Source organism: Marmota marmota, unplaced genomic scaffold, assembly GCF_001458135.2.
Source record: "Marmota marmota marmota unplaced genomic scaffold, marMar, whole genome shotgun sequence".
Classification (NCBI taxonomy): Eukaryota; Metazoa; Chordata; class Mammalia; order Rodentia; family Sciuridae; genus Marmota; species Marmota marmota.
In genome coordinates, this window is record NW_025999982.1 from 21,484,132 (window position 1) to 21,508,472 (window position 24,341).

At 34.6% G+C, this 24,341-nt stretch overlaps 1 protein-coding gene across 1 annotated transcript in view; it reads left to right on the top strand.

Annotated features, from left to right (window-relative positions):
* Fam83b (family with sequence similarity 83 member B) overlaps nt 1-24,341 on the top strand; it is a 78,231-nt gene that overhangs the window by 10,690 nt on the left and 43,200 nt on the right. The window contains exon 2 of the mRNA XM_015487870.2: nt 6,397-6,892. Within this exon, the coding sequence (XP_015343356.1) occupies nt 6,449-6,892 (444 nt within the window). The 5' untranslated portion in view covers nt 6,397-6,448. The remainder of the gene's footprint in view (nt 1-6,396; nt 6,893-24,341) is intronic.

The window sequence follows — 24,341 nt, forward strand, 5'->3', positions numbered from 1 at the left end:
GGGGGGGGGCATTACTGGGCATTGAACTCAGGGGCACTCAATCACAGAGCCACACCCTTAGCTCTATTTTGTATTTTTTTCTTTTTCTGTATAGAGACAGGGTCTTACTGAGTTGCTTAGAGCCTCACTGTTTCTTATGCTCGCTTTGAACTCACAATTCTCCTATCACAGCCTATGGGGACACTGGGATTACAGGCATGAGCCACCACACCTGTTGGATAGTTTACTTTTGATGTAAATTCAAATGCTTTAAATTTCTTCTAGCTGAACTTAATGCTGTTTACATTGGTTTATTATCTTGCTACATTAACATCATTTTGATTATTCTCACATATAAGAAATATGTGTTCTTCTACATATTTACCAGTGCATTTCCATTTATTCATCCAAACAATTATTATCCATAATGATCAAGCTCAGATTCAGAATGGCACACTTTAGCTCAGCACAAGGTGCAGCTCCATCAGGCTGCCCATGTCCCATTCACTGTTGCTTCTGGAATGCTGATATTATGATAAAATGTAATTCAAGAATAATTTAAGTGTCAGTAAAAGAGTAATTTACCTTACTTTCACTTGCATTTTAAACCATGCATTGAGAAATCCTTTATAATTTGACCATCCAACATTAGCTTTCCTAATCAGTAAGTAGTTTTTCTCAAGAATTTGTTTATAGGTATATACTTCCAAATGACAGTGAAATATTATGTTTTAATGTCATTAACATTTATTTGGGACCTTTTCCATGTGATACCAGAAATTCCTGGAGTTTTGTTTAGGGATGGTAAATATATTGAATGACAGCCAACGTAGACAAACCCTGAAATTATATTGGTATGAAAGTGATATTGCTTATCTATAATCTACAATTAAAAAATCTAGGAAATTAAGAAACAATAAATCTTGAGCAAATGGATTTTCCACTTGGGATTTGTAAAATGAATTGGAGAAATATAGGTCCTTTTTTTTTTTTTTTCATGAGCTTACTTCTATTTTTAAGGCAATTGTACTATAACATTCTTCTGGTGATCCATCCATGCATGTGTTTGTACCCAGCACCAGGTGACAGAGTGCGCCATGTAGCCTTGTAGTCATGTATTCTTCAGTCTGCTGAAAATTGTGCTGTGGATGACTGTCATCTCTGCTCTTGGGCCATTTTCTCATGCATCTCATGCCAGCTTAGATTCTTAATGAGTTTGGAAGTCAAAATTAGATATCAATTTGTACTTGACAGCTAGAGTATTATAGTAAATTTTTAATTTAGTTGTATCTTCTTTCATGTTTTAATTGTCATCTTAAATTTCTGGTAATCAAATTTGAAGACAAACACTATCTTGGCAGCTAAAAAAATTGAAAATAGAAGAGATCTGTGACTTTCAACTGTTGTGGGCCATAGATTATGATTTTATAAGGCAGTTGTTTTCAAGCAAAGCAAAAAGTGTGAAACTGACTTTTTCTTATTTTAAATGCTTTTTCTAGTTTATTATGACTTCATCTTAACTTGATTATATCTGCAAAGACCCTGTTCCCAAATAAGGTCAGTGTCGCAGGTAGCGAATGACTTCAGTGCCTCTTGCTGGGGCACATTTTAGAGTCCTAATAGTATTCAGTAGTGGAAGAGAAACAGCCTAAGATAGATTGAGGAAGGGACTGCAACAATATTTGTATCTTTCTTATCCTTTTTGCCATTGTTTTCAAAGACCTGCCTCAGGCTATTTGTGAGAAATTTGTAGCTTCTCTTTGGAGCATTTTTCCACTAACTTATTATTTCAGAAGTCTTCTCAGTATATCTTCTCAGACCAGAAACTAAACAAACAAACAAACCCCAAAAACCCATAACTAGTTTTGTTTTATGGCATTTGCAGATAAAAAAAAGTAGTTCCAAATTGTATGCCATTGCTAAGGGCATGACACAAAAATTTTACCTTTTTTGAATTTAAAAAATTTCTTCTGATTACAATTCTATTTGCAAAGCAATTGCACTATAACATTGTAAAAAATCTTTATAGTAATTATAATGTAACATTGTGAAAATGTAAAATAGTTATAACAGCAGAATAGTAATATTAAAAGTTAAGCACCTGAACTCTGCATTCCTTCATTTATACCATAGAATGATCCAGTGAGGTGAAGACTGTTACTCTTCTTCCTCCATATCCCCAAACTGAGTCTTGTTGAAGTAGGTATTTTATCTGAGGGCTTCATGGTAACTGGTGAAGAAGGGTTTGAATCTGACAGTTCTACCCTACATAAGCTGTCATCCTCTATGCTGGTCCGTCTCTCCACCTCTTCCCTCACTCCCAATTTTTGTGAAATTTTGTATATATGATATTTTACTTAAATTTTTTGAGATAATTGTAGATTCACAGTTGAGGGGGATAATAGAGAAAGATTCCTTTTATTCTTTGTTACTCTCACTGATAACATCATGCAAAATGGTAATAAGGTATCCCAGCCAGTATATTTGCATTGATACCATCAAAAAATGCAACAAAAATTGCTCTTGTGGCCCTTTTGCAGCCACATATATCTCTCCCCCGCCACAGCCCTCCCTTCTTCCTTGGCAACCCTAATCTGATCTCCATTCTGTACTGCTGTGATCTCAAGAATGGAACATGCAACACTAGCCTTTGGGATTTGTGTTTTTGTTTGTTTGTTTTTAATCACTGTGTCCCCCAGAGGGAGGTTGATCTGGGTTAATCCAGACTGTTGGATGGATCAGCAGATCAGCAGTCTCTTTTATTCCTGAATGGTATATTATAGTATGCATATACCACTGTTTAATATTAAGGGACGTCTAACTTGTTTCCAGGTTTTTGCTGTTACATATACAGTTTCAGTGAACATCCATGGATAAATTTTTGAGTAAAGATAAGTTTAGTGAATCCTAAGAAGGAGATTGCTATAATGTTTGTGGAGTTTCTTGTTTAGTTTTATAAATGAAACTGCCAAAGTGTTTTTCAGAGAAGTCCCTGAGTTGAATTGAAATGCATGTTTTTCTTTTTTTTCTAGGACTCATTCTATATTATTTGTATTTAAAGAATGTAGTTTTTGGAATTTCTACTTGCCAAAAGTGACCCTAAAGATGCTGTATCAAATTCAGTTTACAATGTTTTTGAGGCATGTCTTCTTAAGACTATGTTCCTCCTCCCCCAACCCAGAATATATCATTTTATTTGTGGATAAGCCCAGTGGTCTGCTCAACTATTTATCATAGTGAGGTAATATGTTTCTTTAGTCATTAACTCTGTGTTAAAAGAAAATATATTTTCTACTTATGATTTAAATAGTTATTAATAAACTGATACTTTAGTTTTCTAAGTTTAAAACAACACCTAATTTTGTACTATAATAAGCCTTCTAAATTTTCAGTGAAAGTACACAAGTTCTATTACTTTCTTGTTCTCCATTAAAATTAGTTTTTGGATGTTCCCTTCACAAGAATCCCTTGTAAACATCTCTTGTGGTAAATGGGTGTCTCTACACAATGTCTAGTGTACAGCCTTACCCACAGGACCAATACCATGTGTGTTTGCCTTACCCACAGGACCAATACCATGTGTGTTTATTTCTTAACTCTTGTACATAATGTCTTAACTCAATGCTCAGTGTTGCTATGATTTTCCTATATTGTGTCTAATGGCACCTGCATTGACTATTTGATTTTACACATAGTTTAGGAGTGCATTTTTTAGAGTTGCAGAATATTTATTTGCGTAAGTAAAGTTCATAAATGAAAATAATTTTTAAATCATTGTGTATACTTTAACTTCCAATTAAGTAACAGGCATTTAACATTACATATTATGGGAAATCAATAGTTAAAATATAAAAGTTAAGAAATAAGTGCTCAGTCAGAAAATTTGGATTTTTTAAAAAAATGAATGACCAGTAAGTAACCTACCACTTTTAATAATTACAAATAATAGTGTGATTTTTTAATGTATTTATTTATTTTTGTATGTAACCACTGTTCTTCCATTTTGGGATGGAATTATCAAAGGAAAACTACACTAAATCTTAGGAAGGTAAATAAGTATATGGATTGATTCTGTCAAATGATCATGAACTTTGTTAACAATGAGCATTACGTGCAGAAGAGAACTTTAATGTTGAAAATGTTATGAATTTGTAAGATATCATGTTGTCTTAGTCCATTTTCTGTTGCTATCATAAAATACCCCAAATTGGGTATTTTAATAAGAAAATAGGTTATTTAGCTCACAGTTTGGGAGATCCAAAAGCATGGCTTTGATACCCGCTCTGCTGAGGTCCTCATGCTGTGTCCCTTCATGATGAAGTGGAAAGGGAAAGTCAGCCTGTGTGGGAGAGAGAGGCAGAGGGGAGGCTGACCTGCTTTATAACAATCCAGGCTAGTGGTAAGGAATTCAGTTCCACAAAAACTAACTCATTCCCATGGCATGTCATCCAGTCTCAAGAGAAATAACCCAGTCTCTAGAGAAAGACCTGAATCCATTCATGAGGGTAGTGTGACTGTGCTGTAATCACCTTCCCCAGGCCTTACCTCACTCGGTACCCAACACCTGCCAATACTGTAATAGCTAGGACAAGTTTCTAGCATGAACCTTTGACAAACACCATAGCACATGTATGTGAGGTGAGCCATGTGATGAGTCCTCATCATTGACAGTGTTGACATTTTGGGCCAGATAATTCCTAACTGTGGTTGTCTGTCCTGTGCACCAGCAACATTTCCTGGGCCAGTAGTTTTACCAGGAGTACCCCTCCCTGCAAGTGTTTACATTTTAAAACACCTTCAGGTATTGCCCCCTAGGGGCAAATCTCCCCTGTAGAAAACCACTGAATTTGAATGAAATGTGGTTTGGAACAAGTTAGCACCTCCTGCAATGACAGAGAAACCCATACATGTTTCAGCATGTGTCCCTGGTGGTTGTCAACAGATTATGCTAATTTTAATTAGGTAATAAAATAAATTTTATCTTTCTACACCAGAGCTTACACACTAACAGATGAGCTAGGTGCTCCTCCTCTTGCCCTTGGAGGACAGCCTGATTCTGCCAATTTTTGTCAAATCAGTGTTTGTAGTACATCATAGAGTTATGTTTTGTTTGAACCTCATAATGGAAATCATGACTTCAAAAGATTGAAAAGTCTCTTATCTGACTGAGATAATGTCCACTCAAGTATCTCACACAGTGAAGTCCTGAGTGAATGATTGGATGAAAAACATTTTGTGAGCGTTGTATGGGATTGAGCATGAGTTTGGATAGGTAGATTTTGATTCCTAAGAGAAATTTCTGATTTACCTTTGATGTCCTAAGTTTCCCACCTGTACACTGTTCAGTCACTATATTTCAGATTCGTTTTTTTCGTTTAAACCATCTCTTGAATATTTGTGTCACTTTCTCACCAGGTATTTGAAAACTGAAAGACTGAGCTAAGTATCTCTGCTCCAGTCCCCAGCCACTGCCAGACTAATTGTTTGAAAAATAAGTTTTGCTGAATCGAAAGATCTCCTAGTCCCTCTATACCTGTCTCCATCTTATCTGTTAAACTTTATCTCTTACTCCTGGTAAAAGAAAGCTATTCAGCATACCAGATTTGCCCCCTGATTTCTTAATGCACATGCTCAATTCTGTTCTCTGCGGTTGCTTATGTTTTTTAGCCTTACATGGAATGAAAATGTTTCTTCCTGTCACCTGATCTTCCTCTTACTCATAGCTCTTGGTTGAACTGAAATTCCCTCTGGCACAAGGCTATTCATACCTCCTGTACTCCATATTTATCTCTACTTGCTTTTTGTTCTTAAAGCACTGATATAGGCATTAATTAATTAATATGAATGCATACTCCTTTTGGTTCTTAGTAATAAATGACTTTGTTCAAGATGATAACTAACGTTTTTTTGTGTGCGTTTTGCCAGCCCACCTCACCTAATTAGTAAAATTCCTGGAAGACAGGTGTTTTGTGCTTTTTACATTTTTTAGCATATTATTATATGCATAACAAGTATTCAGTAGTGACTTACACTAATGGCTAGTCAGTCATGGACTGTATTTTAATTCTATTTTAAAGGGGCTTGTAGAAACTGATAACTAACATGTATGGTCCTAGACTTAAGTTAAGAATTTCTGAGTGCATTGAGAAAACAGGTGTATTATCTTAGATGAGAAACGGGAAGTAGAGATGCCTTGAAAAAGGAAAATGAAATGACAGTTTTTAAAAGAAATGTGTTTAACTGTAAGGGATATATGAATTGCAGTGCTATTAATGTCATTTTGGATATGAAATGCATGGCAGTTTGAGTTGCTGGTAATGTAAATGAATAGATGTAAAAATAGTAGTCGACATGTTTAATAAAGTATTTGAATACAGAGTTCTGACTGATCTTGATTTTCTTTTTTCAAACACTCAGATACCTCTAGCAAATGGACATTTGAAAGTGCCATTGTCGTATTCTCGCAAGCATGGAGACTTCATCGATGCTCTCCTCACTGAATGAGGAATGTAAATCTGACAACTACATTGAACCTCACTATAAGGAATGGTATCGAGTGGCCGTTGATACCCTAATTGAACATGGATTAGAAGCATACCAAGAATTTCTTGCGAAGGAACGTGTTGCAGACTTCCTAGCTGAGGAAGAAATCAATTACATTTTGAAAAATGTTCAGAAGGTGGCACAAAGTGCAGCGCATGGTACTGATAATTCCTATGATGATACCTCATCTTCAGGGACTTACTGGCCCATTGAGTCTGATGTGGAAGCTCCAAATCTTGATTTAGGCTGGCCATATGTTATGCCTGGACTCTTAGGGGGCACCCATATAGATCTCCTCTTTCATCCGCCAAGAGCACACCTGCTTACAATAAAGGAAACTATTAGGAAGATGATAAAAGAAGCAAGAAAGGTAATCATATTTTTATTTTGAAATGAAAAAAAATTGATATGTAGAAAATCACAGTGAGTACATAGATATGTGTGTTAATAAAGGGATTTCTGTACATACAGGCCATGGCGATTATTTTCAGGAAGTGTACCTATGGATATAATTCCCGTTTAATGCATGCATTTGGGAGAGAGGCAATAGGGCCCAGCTAACGGGGGTAATTTCCTTCTCTTCGTAACATACTCAAGAAGCCTTCTGCCCTTGAATATTAAGGTATGGGGACTGGGAATAAGATAATTTGACACTTTCATAAGTCTAAAGCACTTAAAGATTTCTTAACCTTTGAAAAAAGAAATATATTGGTGGATATGGTCAAGTTTTTATTGTTACAAAGTAGACTAAATACTGATTGTTGCTCTGGATATGGCTTATGCTATTATATAAACTATAATTTCACTTATCTGTTTTCTGAGTTATATGGAAACAATATAAAAATCAACATGATAATGTGATATTCTAAAGTAAGATTCTGAGGTACTTAGCTTTTCAGGTCCGTAGTGCCCTTTATCAAATATTTATATTGGCTTATAAATCTCACAAATCCTTTTTTAGAGCTCAGAAGAAGCTGTAGAAATACTCAGTTTATCAGTAAAAGTTATTGGAAGTTGTTTTTGTTTTCAGTGGTTTTCTTTTTCTTGTATGTACTGAGCACCATGGAAGGCACTTTGAAGAATCCAGCAGATTTCCCAAGCACAACTAAAGTTTTAAAATGTTTTAACAAAAAATGATGATTTTAAATCACAAAGTACATATTAGCTACAGAGACTTTGATACGAAAGCTTAGATCTGAAAGGGATCTTAGGAGGGGCACATACATATCACTGCTTTCTTCTACTCAGCAAGACAAGGAAATGTTTGAAAAAGTATAGTTTATGGAGTATGGAAATAGAGGGCCCTTGGAGTCCTCAATAACATGACAGTTTGCAAGACAGGCTGCTAAAATTCTATCAGTTTCCGGAGACACAGTGTTCTGAAGCTAATGTCAAAGGTAGGCTTCACAAAAGTGATATTTTCCTCCAGATTTTTTGAACTCAGATAATGTGCCTTTTAGCTAGGTTAACTCCTTGAGCAGTATTTTCTTAATGAAATGACTAATCTATTTTTAGTTGTTAAAAGTTAGCTATAGAATCAGGCATACAGAAGATGACCAGATGTTGTTTGAATGAAGTAAACTGTCAGTTCAATTTTCTGAATTGAATCTTTAATATTTTTAAAACTATCTTGTGTTCTGTGAACCAAGTATACAATTGTACTTTTTAAAAAACAGAAAATTCAAGAATGCATATGAGTACTTCTAAATACAAAATACATATTGAGGGCAAACTTTGTTAACTTCTGTTAGGGACATGATATGCATTTCAATCTCAATGTTGAGGGAAAATTGGAAACCTACCCGTGCAGGTTAAGACTGCACTCAGGTGACTTAGTAGGTATGCACATATCAGCCTACACCAGAGCTAGTCTCCTTTGGGACATTGCATTTTTATGATGTCTAGTAGACATAATGCAGGAGATATCATATTTTGAGGATAACACTCACTTAAAACTAAATATTAGTTATAACCTTTTTATGAGTTTTTCTTTCTAATGTGACACTGTGTATTAATAAGCCTCTAAAAGTAATATCCTCTACCTGGTCATTTTATACTGAGAACTCCTACTTAAATTAGCAACAGAGGAAATTGAAGTTCCATACTGTAAAACAATGTAGTGTTCTGCTTCTCTTCCATAAAATTAGAGTGCATAAAAGAAAGAGAATTTTATTTTATTCATTTTATATATACATATCCACGCTGAATTAAAAAGAATATTATTTGGTCTTATAAATCAAGTATATCACAGTTGAAATCATAATAGATCATCACTTTGTTGTTATTGCTGTTTTTCAAAAGTATTGGGGAATATGCGAATATCTACCCAGATGCAGTAAATATTAAAGTCAAATTGGCTGTATACACATGTAATGCTTATTTCTCAAGTATTTTGCAGGTTTCTTCATATTTCACTATGTGTATTTAAAGATTTTTACAGGATAAAGTATTTTAGGGGAGATTATTGACTCAATTTTTTAAAAATTCAGATTATTTATCCTACATCTAGACAAAGTCTGTAATTTTTTTTTAATAATAAAAGCAAACAGTATGGAATAAAAGCTTGTCAGAACACATTACTTTTAAGATTAAGTGATTTTCATTACTGCCATTTGTTCAACAGAAAGTCATAGTCTGTTCTAATCTCTCATAATTGTTAGAAGCCTGTTATTAGTCATCAGAATAAACTTTCTGGTTTTAAACCATTTTCAGAGGATAAATACTTTTTATTGGCAACTCAGTGAATTATCATGTCCATATAAAAGGTTGATCTTTTTATTTACAAAGTATTTAAATAAGGTAGAGTCTAATGGATAGACTAGATTTCTCAGGGAGATATTTTTGGTAATCAACATTGTAAAACTATAGATAGGAGGCCAAACAAGTAGATCTAGAAAACAGCAAAGCAGAACCCAGGAAGCAATCTTAGAAAAGAACTTAAACACACTGTAACTGCTCTGTTTGTGATTGAGATCAGGCATTTATGACAATAAATGCCATATTATGGGAAAAAAAAATGTAATGAAAAGATCCAAATGCAATCTGCTTAGGTCCAAACAATGGAAATCTGGTCAATCATAAACACTAAGTTAGCCTTCTAGTCCCTAGAGAAAAGGAGGAAAAGTATCTCTTCTGTCTGTACTGAGAATATTTAATTATTTTTTCCCTTCATTGATGGAGATTGAACCCAGGGTCATGTGCTCCATCATGGAGCTACACTGTCAGTATTCTGTTTCTTAATTTCACTAGTATATTCCTATCTCTAGCTTGAGTTATGTGACCTCTGAATCATTTTTCTTTAATAATTATAAATGATTTTATTATAAGTTAAAAATCTAAATTTTAAAAATTTATGTATTTTTGTCAGCTTTTACTTAGAAATTATTTAGAAAACAATTTTTTTTTCTTTTTGTTGAATTTGCTTAGTTTGAGAATTTTCCTTAGAAAAAATTCAATTATAGATACTATCTTACTTCTGCCCTAAAGGAACATATCTTAATTTACTGGAAATTTTTTAACCCCTTTCTATTTTTCACTGTGTGGTTGACAGTTGCATTTGGGTCAGCTTCATAAAGTCTGAAAGTGTCTTGCAAGAGTTTTCCCAGGTAATTACTTGTCTCTCAAGAAGTGTTCCCAAGATGATGTATGCATATATTCTTAATTACTGTGAACTCCTCTTATGAAAACATCCCCTCTAATTACTTTAAAAAGTCATCTTTCATTAAAGTAATTTTTTTTTAGCCACTCAGTGGCATATATTTACAAAGTTATAAATTCTGGTAATATTGAATATGTAATGTTTAACCAGAATGTTATTTGCATTTATGTTTCCTAATTCTAACCTGGCTTCTTCTCTGAGATGTGAATCTTACTCTTGTGAAATATGGAATCAAGAAGACACATAAGCAAAAGTCTAGTGAGAATTAGGGCAGAGCAATTCTTGAGGTGTTGTATACCATATCACTCCCATTCAGGTCTTGGTTCATCCCTGACTCACTGTTCCTGGGTGTGTCTGTTTGGCCTTGGGAGTTATTAGTAATACAGACCAATATTAACCATCTGTTGGGCCCATAGGTGCAAAAGAGAAGGTGAATAGATGATGGGGGGTGGGTCTCAGCTGGTAGTATAGAAGTAGTACTAAGCTACAAGCTTGTTCACCAGGACTCTACAATAAGTAGTAGCATTGAATAAGTCTTTGTACCTTCCCAAGTATTTTTATTAATTTAATAAAAGATAGAAAGCAGTGGTCATCTGGTGTTTTCTTAAAAAAAAAATCTAGCATCTTTATCCAAATGTCTAATCATGCTTAAAATAATATTGTACTCCTTGGTGAATCAGTTCGATGTCTGAATGATTTTCATTGTGGCATTGTGTTACTTCCATCCACATCACTTTGCAACCATGTCCTGGCCAGCTAAGTGTCATTTATGTGTTTTGCATCACTGCCTTCATTAGGCCAGGATCATCTCTCTCTCCTTTCATTCTTTGAATTTCAATCAAAATTAGTTTCTTCCAGGAAGTATATTTCACCTAGTCAGATTTAATGACATCACTATCCTGTGATATTAAATTGAACATCTTTTCTCTGAATAAAGTGCATTATATGTTAATGCATATTTACATTTGAGTATGTGTTTCTGAGAAGGAAAGGTGGGAGGGTGATGAGGTAGTGGAGATTAGGGAGGGAGGGAGAAAAAAAGGGAGGGACTCAGAGGAGAAGGGAGAGAGAGAAGAGAGACAAAGTGTTAAAATTGTACTGCCAACTGTTTCTCTGCCTATATGGGAAAAATCTTTCTATGCCAAACTTCTGGTGCTACATTCCACATTATTCTAGGGGTACACTCACTTGATGCTTCTACTATTATCACTAACCCTGGTGATATTAAGTATGTTATTTTCAATGTACTTACTTAAGGGGAGAAGAGAATATAAAAGGTACTATTAAGAGAACTTTTAACCTTATTGTAAGACAGTTTTTAATGCTTCCTTGACTTACTTGATAACTTTTATGGGAAAAAATAGTCTTTTTAAAATTTTAATTACCCCAACTTAAATAATACTCTTATTTAATAAATTCATCCTGCAGTGATTTGAAGGCTCAGAATATTGGACTCAGCTTAAATCTCAGCTCATTTTATTAGACTTGGCAAATACAGCCTCTGAGTTATTTTTCCCACATGTTACATGGAGATGCTAGTACTCCAAAGAATCCATGTGAGGACTGGACGAAATGGCTGACTTTTCCAACATGACACCTGTCACATATTTAGCATCCTAGATGGCACTGACATTTCTTCCCATCCCTTCCACCTCCTCCTATTTCTATGACCTTATTTCTTAATTCTGTAAAATTAAAGTTGTTCTTGCAACCCTTATTTTTGCATAAGCTTATATTTTTGCTTCACTGAATTGGCATTTCTTCTTCTAAAATGAGAACAATCTTTGACCAACTTCAGGATTTAATAAGACAGGGTCTTACTAGGAATGCCAGCTACAATGACTAGCCATTTGTGATGTGGACATTCCTGAAAGGATTTAAACAAAGTATCTGAATGAATAGGTACAGTATATTAATTGCAGAACAGCACAACATTTTTCAAATATTGTTGCTTAGAAGGTTCAAACTGGGGGAATAACTGATTCAACACAATTACATTTGAAATAAGACCTACTATGAAGATAGCTTCAGTATATCTATTTTATATTCAGATTGTGCAAAAAGATATCTTCCTTTATAAAAGAAGTGGTGTTGAAGGAAAAAACTTGCCAAACCATACTTTCTTACCTAAATATCTGAAAACCAGAAAAGATCCGTAATTCTGGCAGAAAGCTAAAGGAGCAGTGCATACTTTACAGAGCAGGAGAAAAAAAATATTTTTTTTTTCATACAGTAGTTTATAAATGACAAAATTTACTATTTTTTAAAGTAAAGATAATGTAGCAAGAGTTCTATTTTTATGAAAGATTTCAAGGTTTTGTGAATTTCTGAAGTTCTTAGTAATTATAGCCTTGCTATCTTGGTATTGAAAGTTCATTTAAGTATCTCTTAATTTACATAATGTATTATTTACTGAAATTTTCTAATATAATTCAAAAGGCCATGAAGAATATTATTTATGGCCTGCCCTACTTAGCCCTCTTACCTTAAAAAAAAATTCTGCTTTGGTAATATTCTTCCTGTTTTCAGGCTTTTTGAAGCAAAACTTTGGAATGATATAAAAAATGAAGATAAAATTGTATAAAATCTTCAGTTTGATGGCATATCAAAATCATCAGTAACTTATGAGCTTCATGTGTTTCAGACAGTACTTTTTAATATCTAAAAATCAACTATGGCTTTTATTTTCAATAGGTTTTCATTTAAAAATGGCAACTTACCTGGGCACAGTGGTATAGGCCATTCAGGAGGCTAAAGCAGGAGAATTGCAAGTTCAAGGCCAGCTTGGGCAACTAAGCAAGACCCTGTTTCAGGAAAAATAAAAATTAAAAGGGTTGGAATGCAGCTTAGTGGTAATGTTCCCCTATGTTCAGACCCCCCAGTACCAAAAGATAAAATACATAAATAACTAAATAAAATAAAATGGCATCTTAGCTTTAGAGTTATTTACAGATGACAGGAGAAACTTTCCCTTGCTATTATTAATCCATAGCTTTAGTTAATACTTAGAAAGAAACAAATATTTGACTTATTTAAGAATGCATATGATTTGTCTGACTAAGGAAAATGTTTTTAAGACCATTTTATCTATTCACATTTTTGGTTTTTCAGAATTTGTGTTTTTTTTTTTTTTTTTTTTGGTCAAAATAGTCCTGTACAGATTGCACATAATGTATGCAATCTTTCTTTTGGACTCTGTGGGAATGTTATTGATGATGGTACAAAATTTAGCTGTGTCTTCTGAAGTAGGTCTCTGAAGGAATCTCTGAAGTAGAAAGTCTGTTTTTTATGATTATTTATGTTTGCTCATTTTCTTTCCTGTCTCGGGCTTAAAATAAAAACCAGTTACTAATTGAAATGTGAAATCATTTTCTGATGATGCACCTATAGTAGTTTGTTGAAATGGCAAAGCTAATTGTTATCTCAAACATTATCATAAAACACTGAGCTTTCATGTTGCCTTTATAACATCTAAATTCCATAGGAACAGAATTTTCCAGTTTTTCAATCTCAGGTTTTTCAGGTCTAAGTCAGAAAAAATAACTGCACAGGGAAAGGGGGCAGGTGTTGTCCAACAGTGAGTGAAGGAAAATGGACAAAAAGGAGAACACTTGACCTGATGGGGTGGGCATTTTTGATAAAAAATATTAGAGAGATGATAAGCTTAAGACTTTCAGTACACTTGGAGGCATCTTGTCAAAAATTCATTTTCATGGGAATATGAGGATGTTGGTTTCCTTCACCTGATGGTCCTCTTGATTAGAGTTAAGTAATGAGGTTGCCATGGGAGCCTTGTTGAGTTAATGGAAGCTGCAACACTAGACTGACATTTTGTATTTGAAAGGTTCTGCCTGTTCTCCTGCAGTTGCTACAGAAGCATCGTGTGGTGTATACCTTTATATCAGTTACTGGAGTCTTAACTGGTCAGTCTTCAAATGATCTTTAAAAACTCAGATATAATTGATCTGAACTGGAAGAAGATTATGTTAAGTAGATAATATCAACACCCAGAATGCAGACAGAAGATCAGGAGGTACTTTGAAAGGAAACAGGTATTGTGAGTTCAAAATATAGGGGAGATTTGAAGAGGGAAGAAAACGCCAGACAGATAATGAAGTTGTCCTTTAACCTCTGATGAGTTCATTTGAACTTTGGCTAGGCTTTGGCTAGACTTAAGAGCTTTAAATGGCCCAGGCCATTCATTCATTCATTCAGCAAATATTTGTTTAGTGACCATTATATATCAGGTACTGTTCTAAGTTCTGGGAATTCCCAAGAGCTCTCAACTTGAGCTTACACACAAATGGGGAAGAGAGATAATAAACATGGTAAATGAGGAGTGCTGTGGAGAAAAACGAATCAAAATACAAATATGGTTGGGTAAGGGAAATTGGGAGAGGTGGTGGGGGTAGTTGCCATTTTTAATAGTGTGATTAGAATAGGCCTTAAGAAAGTGGCTTGTGAGCCAAGATTTGAAGAAAGAAGGAGTGAGCCATTCGTATATTTGTGGTCAGAACAGACCAGACATAGGTGAAGCATTAGGGCAGAACTATGGATTCTTTTTTTGCTAGAGAAAGACCAAAAGAGGTCAATTGCTGGAACAAATAGAGCAACAGAGTGAATACATCCTTGAAGTGGCTGACACATAACCTCAGGCTCTGTGACCTGGGCTGTAGACATGTCTAGATAAAGAGAAAAGGGTTCACATTAAAACATAAACACAGTGACTAGACTTGGAGAATAGTCCTGACCATGTGGGCCTAGGTAAGAGATAGAGTTGGAAATAACTTGCATATGATTCAGGTTCAGTGGAATGGATAAATAGTGTGACTAGATGCTGACCCAGGACCTATGATAAAAATGATCACATGCCCTGCTGAGAAGTAGAACCATCCCTTAGTCTTTTTAAGCAATTTTACAGATAATAATTAAACAATTCCTATGTTGTGGGCCAGTAAAGTGAAAGTATTAGAACTGGGAAGGTGTCACATAGAAGGTCATATTTTTAAGAGGCCCTTTTGGGATCCACACACCCTCCCACCCACCGCCATCCATGGTAATGAACTCAGGGCCTCACACATGCTTTGGTGAAGAAATTTTGAGAAGTATGAACTTGGTGGAGATCTTAGCATTTTTAGACCGCAGAGAATATGAGAAAAGTACAATCAGGTAGGAAAAAAAAAGTCAAGGGATGCTATAATAGGTAGATTAGGGCAAAATTATAGAAGTTCCTTGATACAACTTTGTGGAAGTAGAGTTCAGGAAGTCATGAAGTGTTTCAGTGACAATGATGTCATCAAACTTGTCCTTGGACAAATTAATATTTTGATTAGTTAAAAGTTGAGAAAAATAAAAAATAGGTTATAACAAGTGTTGTGATAATAATCACCAACAAACTAATGGGCTGGAGCCAGCTGAAGTTCAATAGAAAACCAATGTCTTCCTGGAGTATGAAGATGTCTTCAGTTTACTGCCACCACAGGGAATTGTAACTGCTTAGTCCTATGTCTAAAGGAAGGTGACTTTTTTTTTTTTTTTTTGGCTGTTAAAGCTATTTTTAAGATATAATTTTCTGATTTTAAAATCCAGAAATATTTTTAATAATAATATTGAATGGTATACACTGGTTTTTATTCTCTATATGCCTACAAAGTCTCTGTTATATGAAAGATACTCTTTGATCATACAAATGTGTGCTATGAGTATATTACTATCATTCAAGTGATTGTTGTATTAAAAAGGTCTAAATTTTTTTCCATCATTTCGCTCATTAGGTATCAGAGGATGAGAGAGACACCTCTTGAAATTCAAAGTAGAAAAATTATGTTATATATAAAGTATCTCCATAGTAGTTTTTGATAAACTTATTAGTCTAACAAATCTATTATATATCTAAGGTTTACTTTTTGTTATGAATCAGAGAAATTATACTCCTTGTGGAAAACATGAAAAAAATACAGAAAAAGTTTAAGAAAATAAAATTAAATTACAGTCTCCAGTAGAAATAATAACTACTGCTAATGTTAGAAATTTTCTTCCCTATTAGTTAACTAGATGGATAGAGAAATTTGTGTTATGTCTTTATCTTAAGGTTCTATGTAAGTCTCTGAAAAATAATGATAATATGTAATTAACTTGATATATACATATTGTGTATAATATAAAAAAATGCCTCCTGACTTTTTTTCATTTATGATTTTTCCCATAGTAAAATAATTGGTTTTCTGTAGTGAAATGTGATGATCTCTACCAAAATAGGGCAGTGGGAGCTGCCTTCCTTAAAGCAAGTAATAAAGGGAGATTCTTGTTCTGTAGGGGATTTAAAAACAATAATAAGGTTGACCAGAAGGCTATCTGTGCTTTATTGTAGCATAGGCTGGCAACTGTCAATATTATCAGTGACAACATAATCCTCATGATTACTGCTGCCTCCACCTATCTCTTACCCATTGGTATACCAGTGCTGATATGATGAAAATCTCATGGTTGTATTCCTTCAGAACTGTTTTTCTATATGTATTAGCTACTAAGTAATTAGTGGGCTTTTGAAACTTTAAAAGGGAGAAAAATATGGTTAAGTTTACATTTTCCTTCACATGCCAAAACTTTCCTTTAGGCTATATTAATTTCTTATAATAATCACCTTTTTATTTTTACCCTGTGAATTCAAACACAGGAAATATTTTAAACTTGTAAATAAATGTGAAAGGCAAAACATTGCCATTTGGCTAAATATCAATCCAATATGTGCCACAGAAGAAAATCCATAATCATGAAAAAAAAATCAGTATCTGAGTCATAATAGTCATATTTAAACTGGCTGAAATTTTAGAGCAGTTACTGAAAAACAAAACCAATACCCAAACAAACAGCAAGAAAGTATTGTGGTTTGTCTTTTTACACATGAGCAGAGGGAAATTGACAAAGTCAAAAGTCCATGCATAGTCACCCAACTGAAAGTAACCTTAAGGACTGATAGGTGTTTTGACTTCTATTCCAAGACTTTGTTATATCATGTTACTTCCACCTTCAGAGGCAAAGAACAAAAAGGTTAAGTAATTTATCCAGAGTTTTAGAAGTAGGAAATGGGGGGCTTGGAATTTGAGCCCAGGCATTAGGCTCAGAAGAGCCTGGACTTTAAACTGCAAGGTGTGTTTCCTATGATAAAACACTTGGACTGGCACTGTGCCAACCAGCTGAATTCTCCCACCACCAAAGGTGCTATTAGGGTTGATCCTGGGAATCTGAGGGAGATAACTTTGACCCACAAGCAGGACATATGAGGCTTTTTGCTTTATCTCCTTCAACCTCCCTCTACTTTTTTTTTTTTTTTTGGTAATTTTTGGTGGTTTGGTTCAGTCCTCTCATAAGCCTGGAATATTCTGAATGAATGAATGTTGGATATTTAATAGGAAGAGAAAGAGTGAGATTTCATGAGGAAGGTATTTAGTGTTGGGATAGTGGTCTTTACCAAGCTTCCATTTATTCTATATGTATGTAACTCTTCTGGTATCTTATATAAAAGCCTGAACTGTGTATTGGGGTCTCTCTTTCTAGGGAGAATCTAAACTCCAGTATTATCTCTCTGGTGTTGAAAGTCAAAGGTTTTCATAAGCTTCTTACCCTCTCAGTGACTTCCTTTTATTCTTTTTTCATGCTTTTTGCTCATTGAACAATTCAAACTTTGGCAAATACCAAAAGAGCAGTAACTGCAAAGTTTCTTGGTGGTACTTTATCTTGCTTTCCTTTTCTCTGTGATTAGGGATCCTTAGGTACTTTTTGCTTGGTGGCTCTAGACTCCAATTTTTGTTGTCTTTATCTTTCCTTTTTTTTGGGGGGGGTACCAGTGACTGAACTCAGGAGTACTCAACCAACCACTAATCCACATCCCCAACCCTATTTTGTATTTTATTTAGAGACAGGGTCTCACTGAGTTCCTTAGCACCTCGCTAAATTGCTGAGGCTGGTGTTGAACTTGCGATCCTCCTGCCTCAGCCTCTCAAGCTCCTGGCATTACAAGTGTGCACCACTGCATCTGGCCTGTCTTCTTTAGCTTTTTGAGATTTATGAAAAGCTCTTGACCGCGGTTTACTGTTTGGCCTCAGTGTCTTGCACTGTGAATTTGCAAATGTAAACTTGTGAATAAAAATATGGTCAAGAAAAAATCTGACTTTATCTGTGATCTTGCCCCTACAAGCCCTGGCTATCTTTATTTTATTTATCTTTAAGATATTTTTCTGTCCTTATTATTTTAAGTGAAAGAGTTGATCTAGTACAAGCTATTGTGGTCTGAAGCAGGAGATCATTTCATTTCATTTTGAATGAATTAATATGAGAAAATATTTATAAAATCAACATGAATTTAAGAAAAATTATACATCTCACATATGTATAAAGGAGTTAAAAATACACAGAAATAATAAACTACCAATATTTTAATGTTCAGACAAATTATTTAAATTTATTTTTAATTACTAAAATACAACTAGTACTAATTCAGTGAAGCAGTTAAGGCTATTAAGTTTTGAACATTTCAGATATTTTCTTGGGTAGAAACTATCTTGAATTTCATTTTTTGCTTCCTGTGTCTTACTTTTCCAACATTTCTCCATTCAGAGCACATTATGAAACTTATTATTTCAAACATTATCCTGTTGAAGTCGTTTCTGTCTAAACTATATATGCTAAATCCCTGAGTTTAAAATATGACTACTTAAAAATTATGTACATGTAGAAATTTGTGCATGTAACCAGCCTATACTTGTAAGAATGGAGGAATATGTGCATGTGTAAAGAAACGTAACCAGCTTCTATTCCTCACTTTTAGAATCTTAGAGAAAGACTTCTGAGTCCTTGACACACACTTTGCAATGTTTGACTCTATGGGAAACTTAACAGGGTTTACATGTTCCTCCTTTTAAAATCTTAAATTCTTTGTGTATATTTTTAAATGCCATTAAATGGTATCACACAACCATATATAACGTAATAGTTAAGTATACATGTAATAGATATGTAAAACTTTTATGTATAAAGACTTTTTACATTTTAGCTATTTATGTTAAACTTAACTGTTAAAACCAGTTGGTGCCCTGCAACCCTCACTGCCACTGCCTTGTCCCTGCTAGTGAGCAAGGCCAGCAGGTTTATAGCAGCCTGAGGTAACATTCCCAGGGTTTGGTGGCTTTGTTTTTGTCAGAATTTCCTCTGAATGGTTTTGTGAAGTCAACATGTTTTAATTACACATTCACCTTACTTGAACTTATGTTACTTAGACAACTTAAATTTGGTGGCCTTCAAAAATTTTTTTTCTAACTAATAGTGCTTTTTCTTATGGAATAGCGAGGAAAAAACCAACAGTATATATAATGCCGTGTTAGTTTTAGAATATAAAGATGAAAACAATCATAAATGAAACCAAATACAAGAACTTTATAGCATCATTCATGATTGCTTTTTTCAAAATAATTTCTTTCTAGAAAACAGATTTGGGAAAGTGTAATATTGACATTTTTTAGTTTGCAGTCGTTAGATCCTTTTTTCCTTCAAAATCATTATCAAGTTGAAACAATATAGGTGCTCCTTGAGTCCTCTTATTTCTAAGTTAAGTCTTCAAATACTTTATTTCAGTTGTTAATAACCCTATTCAAAAAAACTGTGCAGTTCATTCCCAAAATAAAAGATTGCTTTGTCTGCTGCCTTTGATATTTTTGTAAAAGTAGACCAATTTGGATTCCATCAAGAGTTTTCAGGGTTTGTTTACATAGTTTCACAGCAGCCAAATCCCTGGGGCTCAGAGTCACAGATATCCAAGGGCTTAGTTTCACCTTGTGCATATGTCCACACTGTTTTATTTTTTAGGGTAAGATCAAAGAAGTTGAGGACCCAAATAATTATTTAAAAATAACACTGCAGAAAATGCGGTCCAAAGAGTGTACACTTCAGTTGCACATGTGAAAATCTCCCTCTCAAAGTAGAAAACGTCCCTTTGGTTTTTGTTTGTTTGTTTGTTTATTTTGTTTTTCCTGGTTACTACTGAAGAAGCCACTGAGTTGCTGTAACCCCTGGTTCACTGTGTTCTCTTGATACCACCAAGGAGAAGGTGACAAAGGCCCCCTAAAAGTGCCTTCCGAATCCTGTCCTGTGGTGTAACATGAAGACAGCACCTCTTCATTCTCTTTCTCTGGGCAAATCCTGATTGAGGCTAGTCAGGATGGTTTCCTTTAAACTTCCTATCCTTTCTCCTCAGATGCCTGGGTTTTGCTGCTTTTTCTTCTAATGTTTTTTTTTTTTTTTTTCTTTTTTTCCTTTGAAGAAGGGAAAGAATCTGTGATCTTGAGCCTCCTGCAGTTCTGTTTCTTTCAACCTTACGCCTCTAGTTTGTATTTGTTTTCTTCTCTGCTTCAGTATGACATTCCTCTAGAGAGTCTCTTGCCTCCATCCCGTTATCTTCTTGTGCTACCATTCTTTGTTAACCTTTTAACCGTTACATGTCTTTAACAGGCACTTTCCATCAAGTGTCACTATTTTTTTCTCCTTCCTCCCAACCCTGCAGTCTGAATTTCACTTATTCCTCTTCTAACCTGGTGTCACACAGGCTACTCTTCTCTACATGGCAAAGCCACACCAGCAGCCCTTCTGTATCCCTTCTTCCCTCTACCTCTCTCAGTAGTGTCCACCTTTAGTTCTCTTACCATTGGTTTTATTTCTCTCACTTCTTTTTTTCTTCCCATCTCTAATAATTGCTGCTCAAATGCCTTTACTGACTCATCTCCTGAAAGTGAATATTTCAGAGATTTTTTAGTCTATTTGTCTTTTGTGCTTTAATTTCACAAATGCTGTATAGGTAGCATAGTTTTTGATAACTGTAATGTCTGTTGATTTAAGTGGTTCTCCCCAGTGTTCCATATTTGAATACAGGAAGCAGTGAATCTACCAAGAATTTGCAAATGTAATTCCTAGGAACTATTTTTTTTAACTTCTCCAATAGGAAGTGGTCATATGTTCTGTGTGGTCTGTTTGAATTCTGATGAATTTTGTTTAGAATGACAGTCTCATAGATAAATGGGGAAAATTTGATCTCCATTCTGTAATTTAACATGTGCATGTAGTCTGCCAAGAAAATTCATGCGCATGCCATACAAAATACACAAACACAATCTAGCCCATGCAGGTGTCTTATATTTGAGAGAACATATTTGAAGAGATTTGAATTAAGAATATGTGTCATCTTAGAGAACCTAAGAAATAGAACTCTACAGGGGTTTGTCCTTAACCATCTGGTGTTTAAGTTAGCATTTTTCTTACTGGAGTAGACTACAAAGCTAGATTCTTGATTTTTTTGTTTAGTACAGAACATAGTGGAAAGAGTAACAGGCCCTTTGGGATTCAGAATTCAGATATAGGATGACTTTGTTTAGAAAAATATTAGAATAAGTGGATACAAATCTAATATCATGCCTTCAGAATGCAAAAATGAATGAAGCAGGATAATATAGGTCAGTAGCAGTGAACAAGAACTATAGATCCAAATTACCTGGCTTTGAATCTCAGCTCTACTGCTTTACTTTTACTATGGACTAGGTATGGTGCAACCTGCCTAAAAGAGTATTTCAGGTGATGTTTGAAAACACTATAAGCTGGGTGCAGTGGTTCATACCTGTAATCCTAACAGCTCAGTAGGCAGAGGCAGGAGGATCTTGAATTTATAGCCAGCCTCTGCAAAATCGAGGCACTAAGCAACTCAATGAGACCCTGTCTCTAAATAAAATATTTAAAAAGGGCTGGGGATGTGGCTCAGTGGCTAAGTGTCCCTGAGTTTAATCCCAACTCCCCCACCCCCTCCACCCCCAAAGAAAACCCACTGTGGGATCAGTATTATTTTTTCCTTTTTTTTCCCCCCTGATAGAGAAAATTCGATTTCACCAAGTTAAGTAATTGGATCAAGGTCAGAGTGTGATGCAGCCATGCCTACAACCAAAGTCTGTGACTCCAAAGCTTAGGTTTTAACTCATTTATGGCCAGGGCCTTTAAAGATTTTATAATTCAGAAAGAAAATGAAAAAAAATAAGAGTAACATCCCAAATTTGAATCAGTGAGAAAGGAACACTACAAGGAGATCTGGAATAAATCATCACTGTCGAGCCTGGATAGAACAAGGTTGGCTTCGCTTGAACAGCTGTGTTCTTGGTCCAGTGGAGGGAGGAGGGGTAGATTCAATGCCACTTCAAAGTGCTTCAGTCTGTCATTTTAGTCTTGCATGAAGTTCTATTATACATTTTTTACTTCTTTGAAATGTATACATTTATTTTTGTAATACATGTATTTTAATGCTTTTAATTTTTTTAGATGTTAATGGACCTTTTTTTTATTCATTTATTTATATGTGGTGCTGAGAATCAAACCTAGTGCCTCATGCATGCTAGGCAAGTGCTCTACCACTGAGCCATAACCCCAGCCCTTATACTTTTTTAGTATGTTATAATTATACATAATAATGAGATTCATTTTGACATACATGCATGGAATATAGTTTGCTCCATTTCAGTCCCCAGTATTTCCTTTTTTTCCCACTCCTTTTCTCTCTCCCTATTTCCCATCCTCTACTCTACTGGTCTTCCTTCTCCCTATTTATTTATTTTTTATTGGTGCTTTATCCTTATACATAAAGTTGAAATTCACTGTGGTATGTTCATATAGGAACGTAGCATAATTTGGTCAGTTTCATTCTGCAGTCCCTCCCTTTTCCCATTCCTTCCCCCTTACTCTATGCCCTTTCCCTTCTTAACTGTATCTTTTTTCACATTTAGGAAAATAACACCAATTTATGATTCTGGCGTTTACTACCTTTTTTTTTTCCTTTTCTATATTTTTACCTCTATAAGCAGTTGTTCCACTTGTGAGTTTAACACACAGTCACATATCACGACATCACAGATTTTAAAAATAACCATGAAATTCTTGTTCCTAGTGTTCACTCTGCACGTATTGTTCATAATGTTTGTTTCTGCTGATAAGACCCTAGTATATAGTGACTGTCATTGTCAACAGTCTTCACCATTGTCTTCCAGTATGTTTAAATAACATCAAGATTAAATGATTTCTGTATAGTGTTTTTTAGAAGTCAGGAAAGGATATTCTATATTTTAAAGTGTTTTCTTTTTAAAATTGACAAAATGAAATGAAAAAAAAAAAACATTTCGGTACTTAAAGTCACATTTCTATAACTGTCAGGAAAATGTACCTGATTTAAGTTTATACTTGTTATTAGCGAAAATTCTTGGAAGGAACTTGTATAATAAAAATCAAATTATATTTGTTGAAAACTAAATATAATTGGATAGTAGAGCCAAGTCAGGTTTCTTGGAGGCCATTTTGAAATTGGAATGCAAAATAGTATGAAAATACATTTTCATGCAGTCTTCTTAGTAGTTAGCTGGAAGTTATCTCTGTATTTCCTTTTGGGATCCTGTTTTCATTGCTATATTCCTTCCCATGTATTTTCTCTGAGATCCTTTAAACTGCTTACTACTTTCTAGCATATTGAGTGCTGCTTTACAGCTAGTGGTTATGGCCTAATAGAAAAATACAAACAAACAAAAAACCAAAAACCAAGTCATCTGGAGAGTGGGGACACTACAGATGGAAAACACTCATGGGTATGATGATTAATCTTAATAGTATTTATAATCTCTGTGCTGATAACCAAAGTCTTAATTGCACTGTTACGTTCTGAGTAGCTTAAATGTCACCAATAGGAAAGCCCTTAAATAAGGTCAAACATTCTAATGCTAATTATATGTTATTTTATTCCTTAGAATTAGATTATAAGGACAGAGGAATCAGAATAGTTTTATCAGAGTTTTTGACAGAAATCCTAATAATTTTCATCTGAAAAATTCTGCAGATGTCTGGAAAAATGGCAAAACAACACAAAAACCTGAATTTCTAGCTATGAAAATCAGGCCAAAAGTTCAGTCTTTGATTTGGTAGATTCATATCATAGAATTTCTTTGTCACTCTCTTTACTTTTGTCTAGACTGATAGGATAATGAAACTGTAAAAAAAGAAATGTGAGCAGCAGTAAGACCCAGTAGAGGAATGAAACAGGCCACATGCCAGTTCATAAACCGTCTTGCTTTTAGCAAGGAGGTTGAGGTTA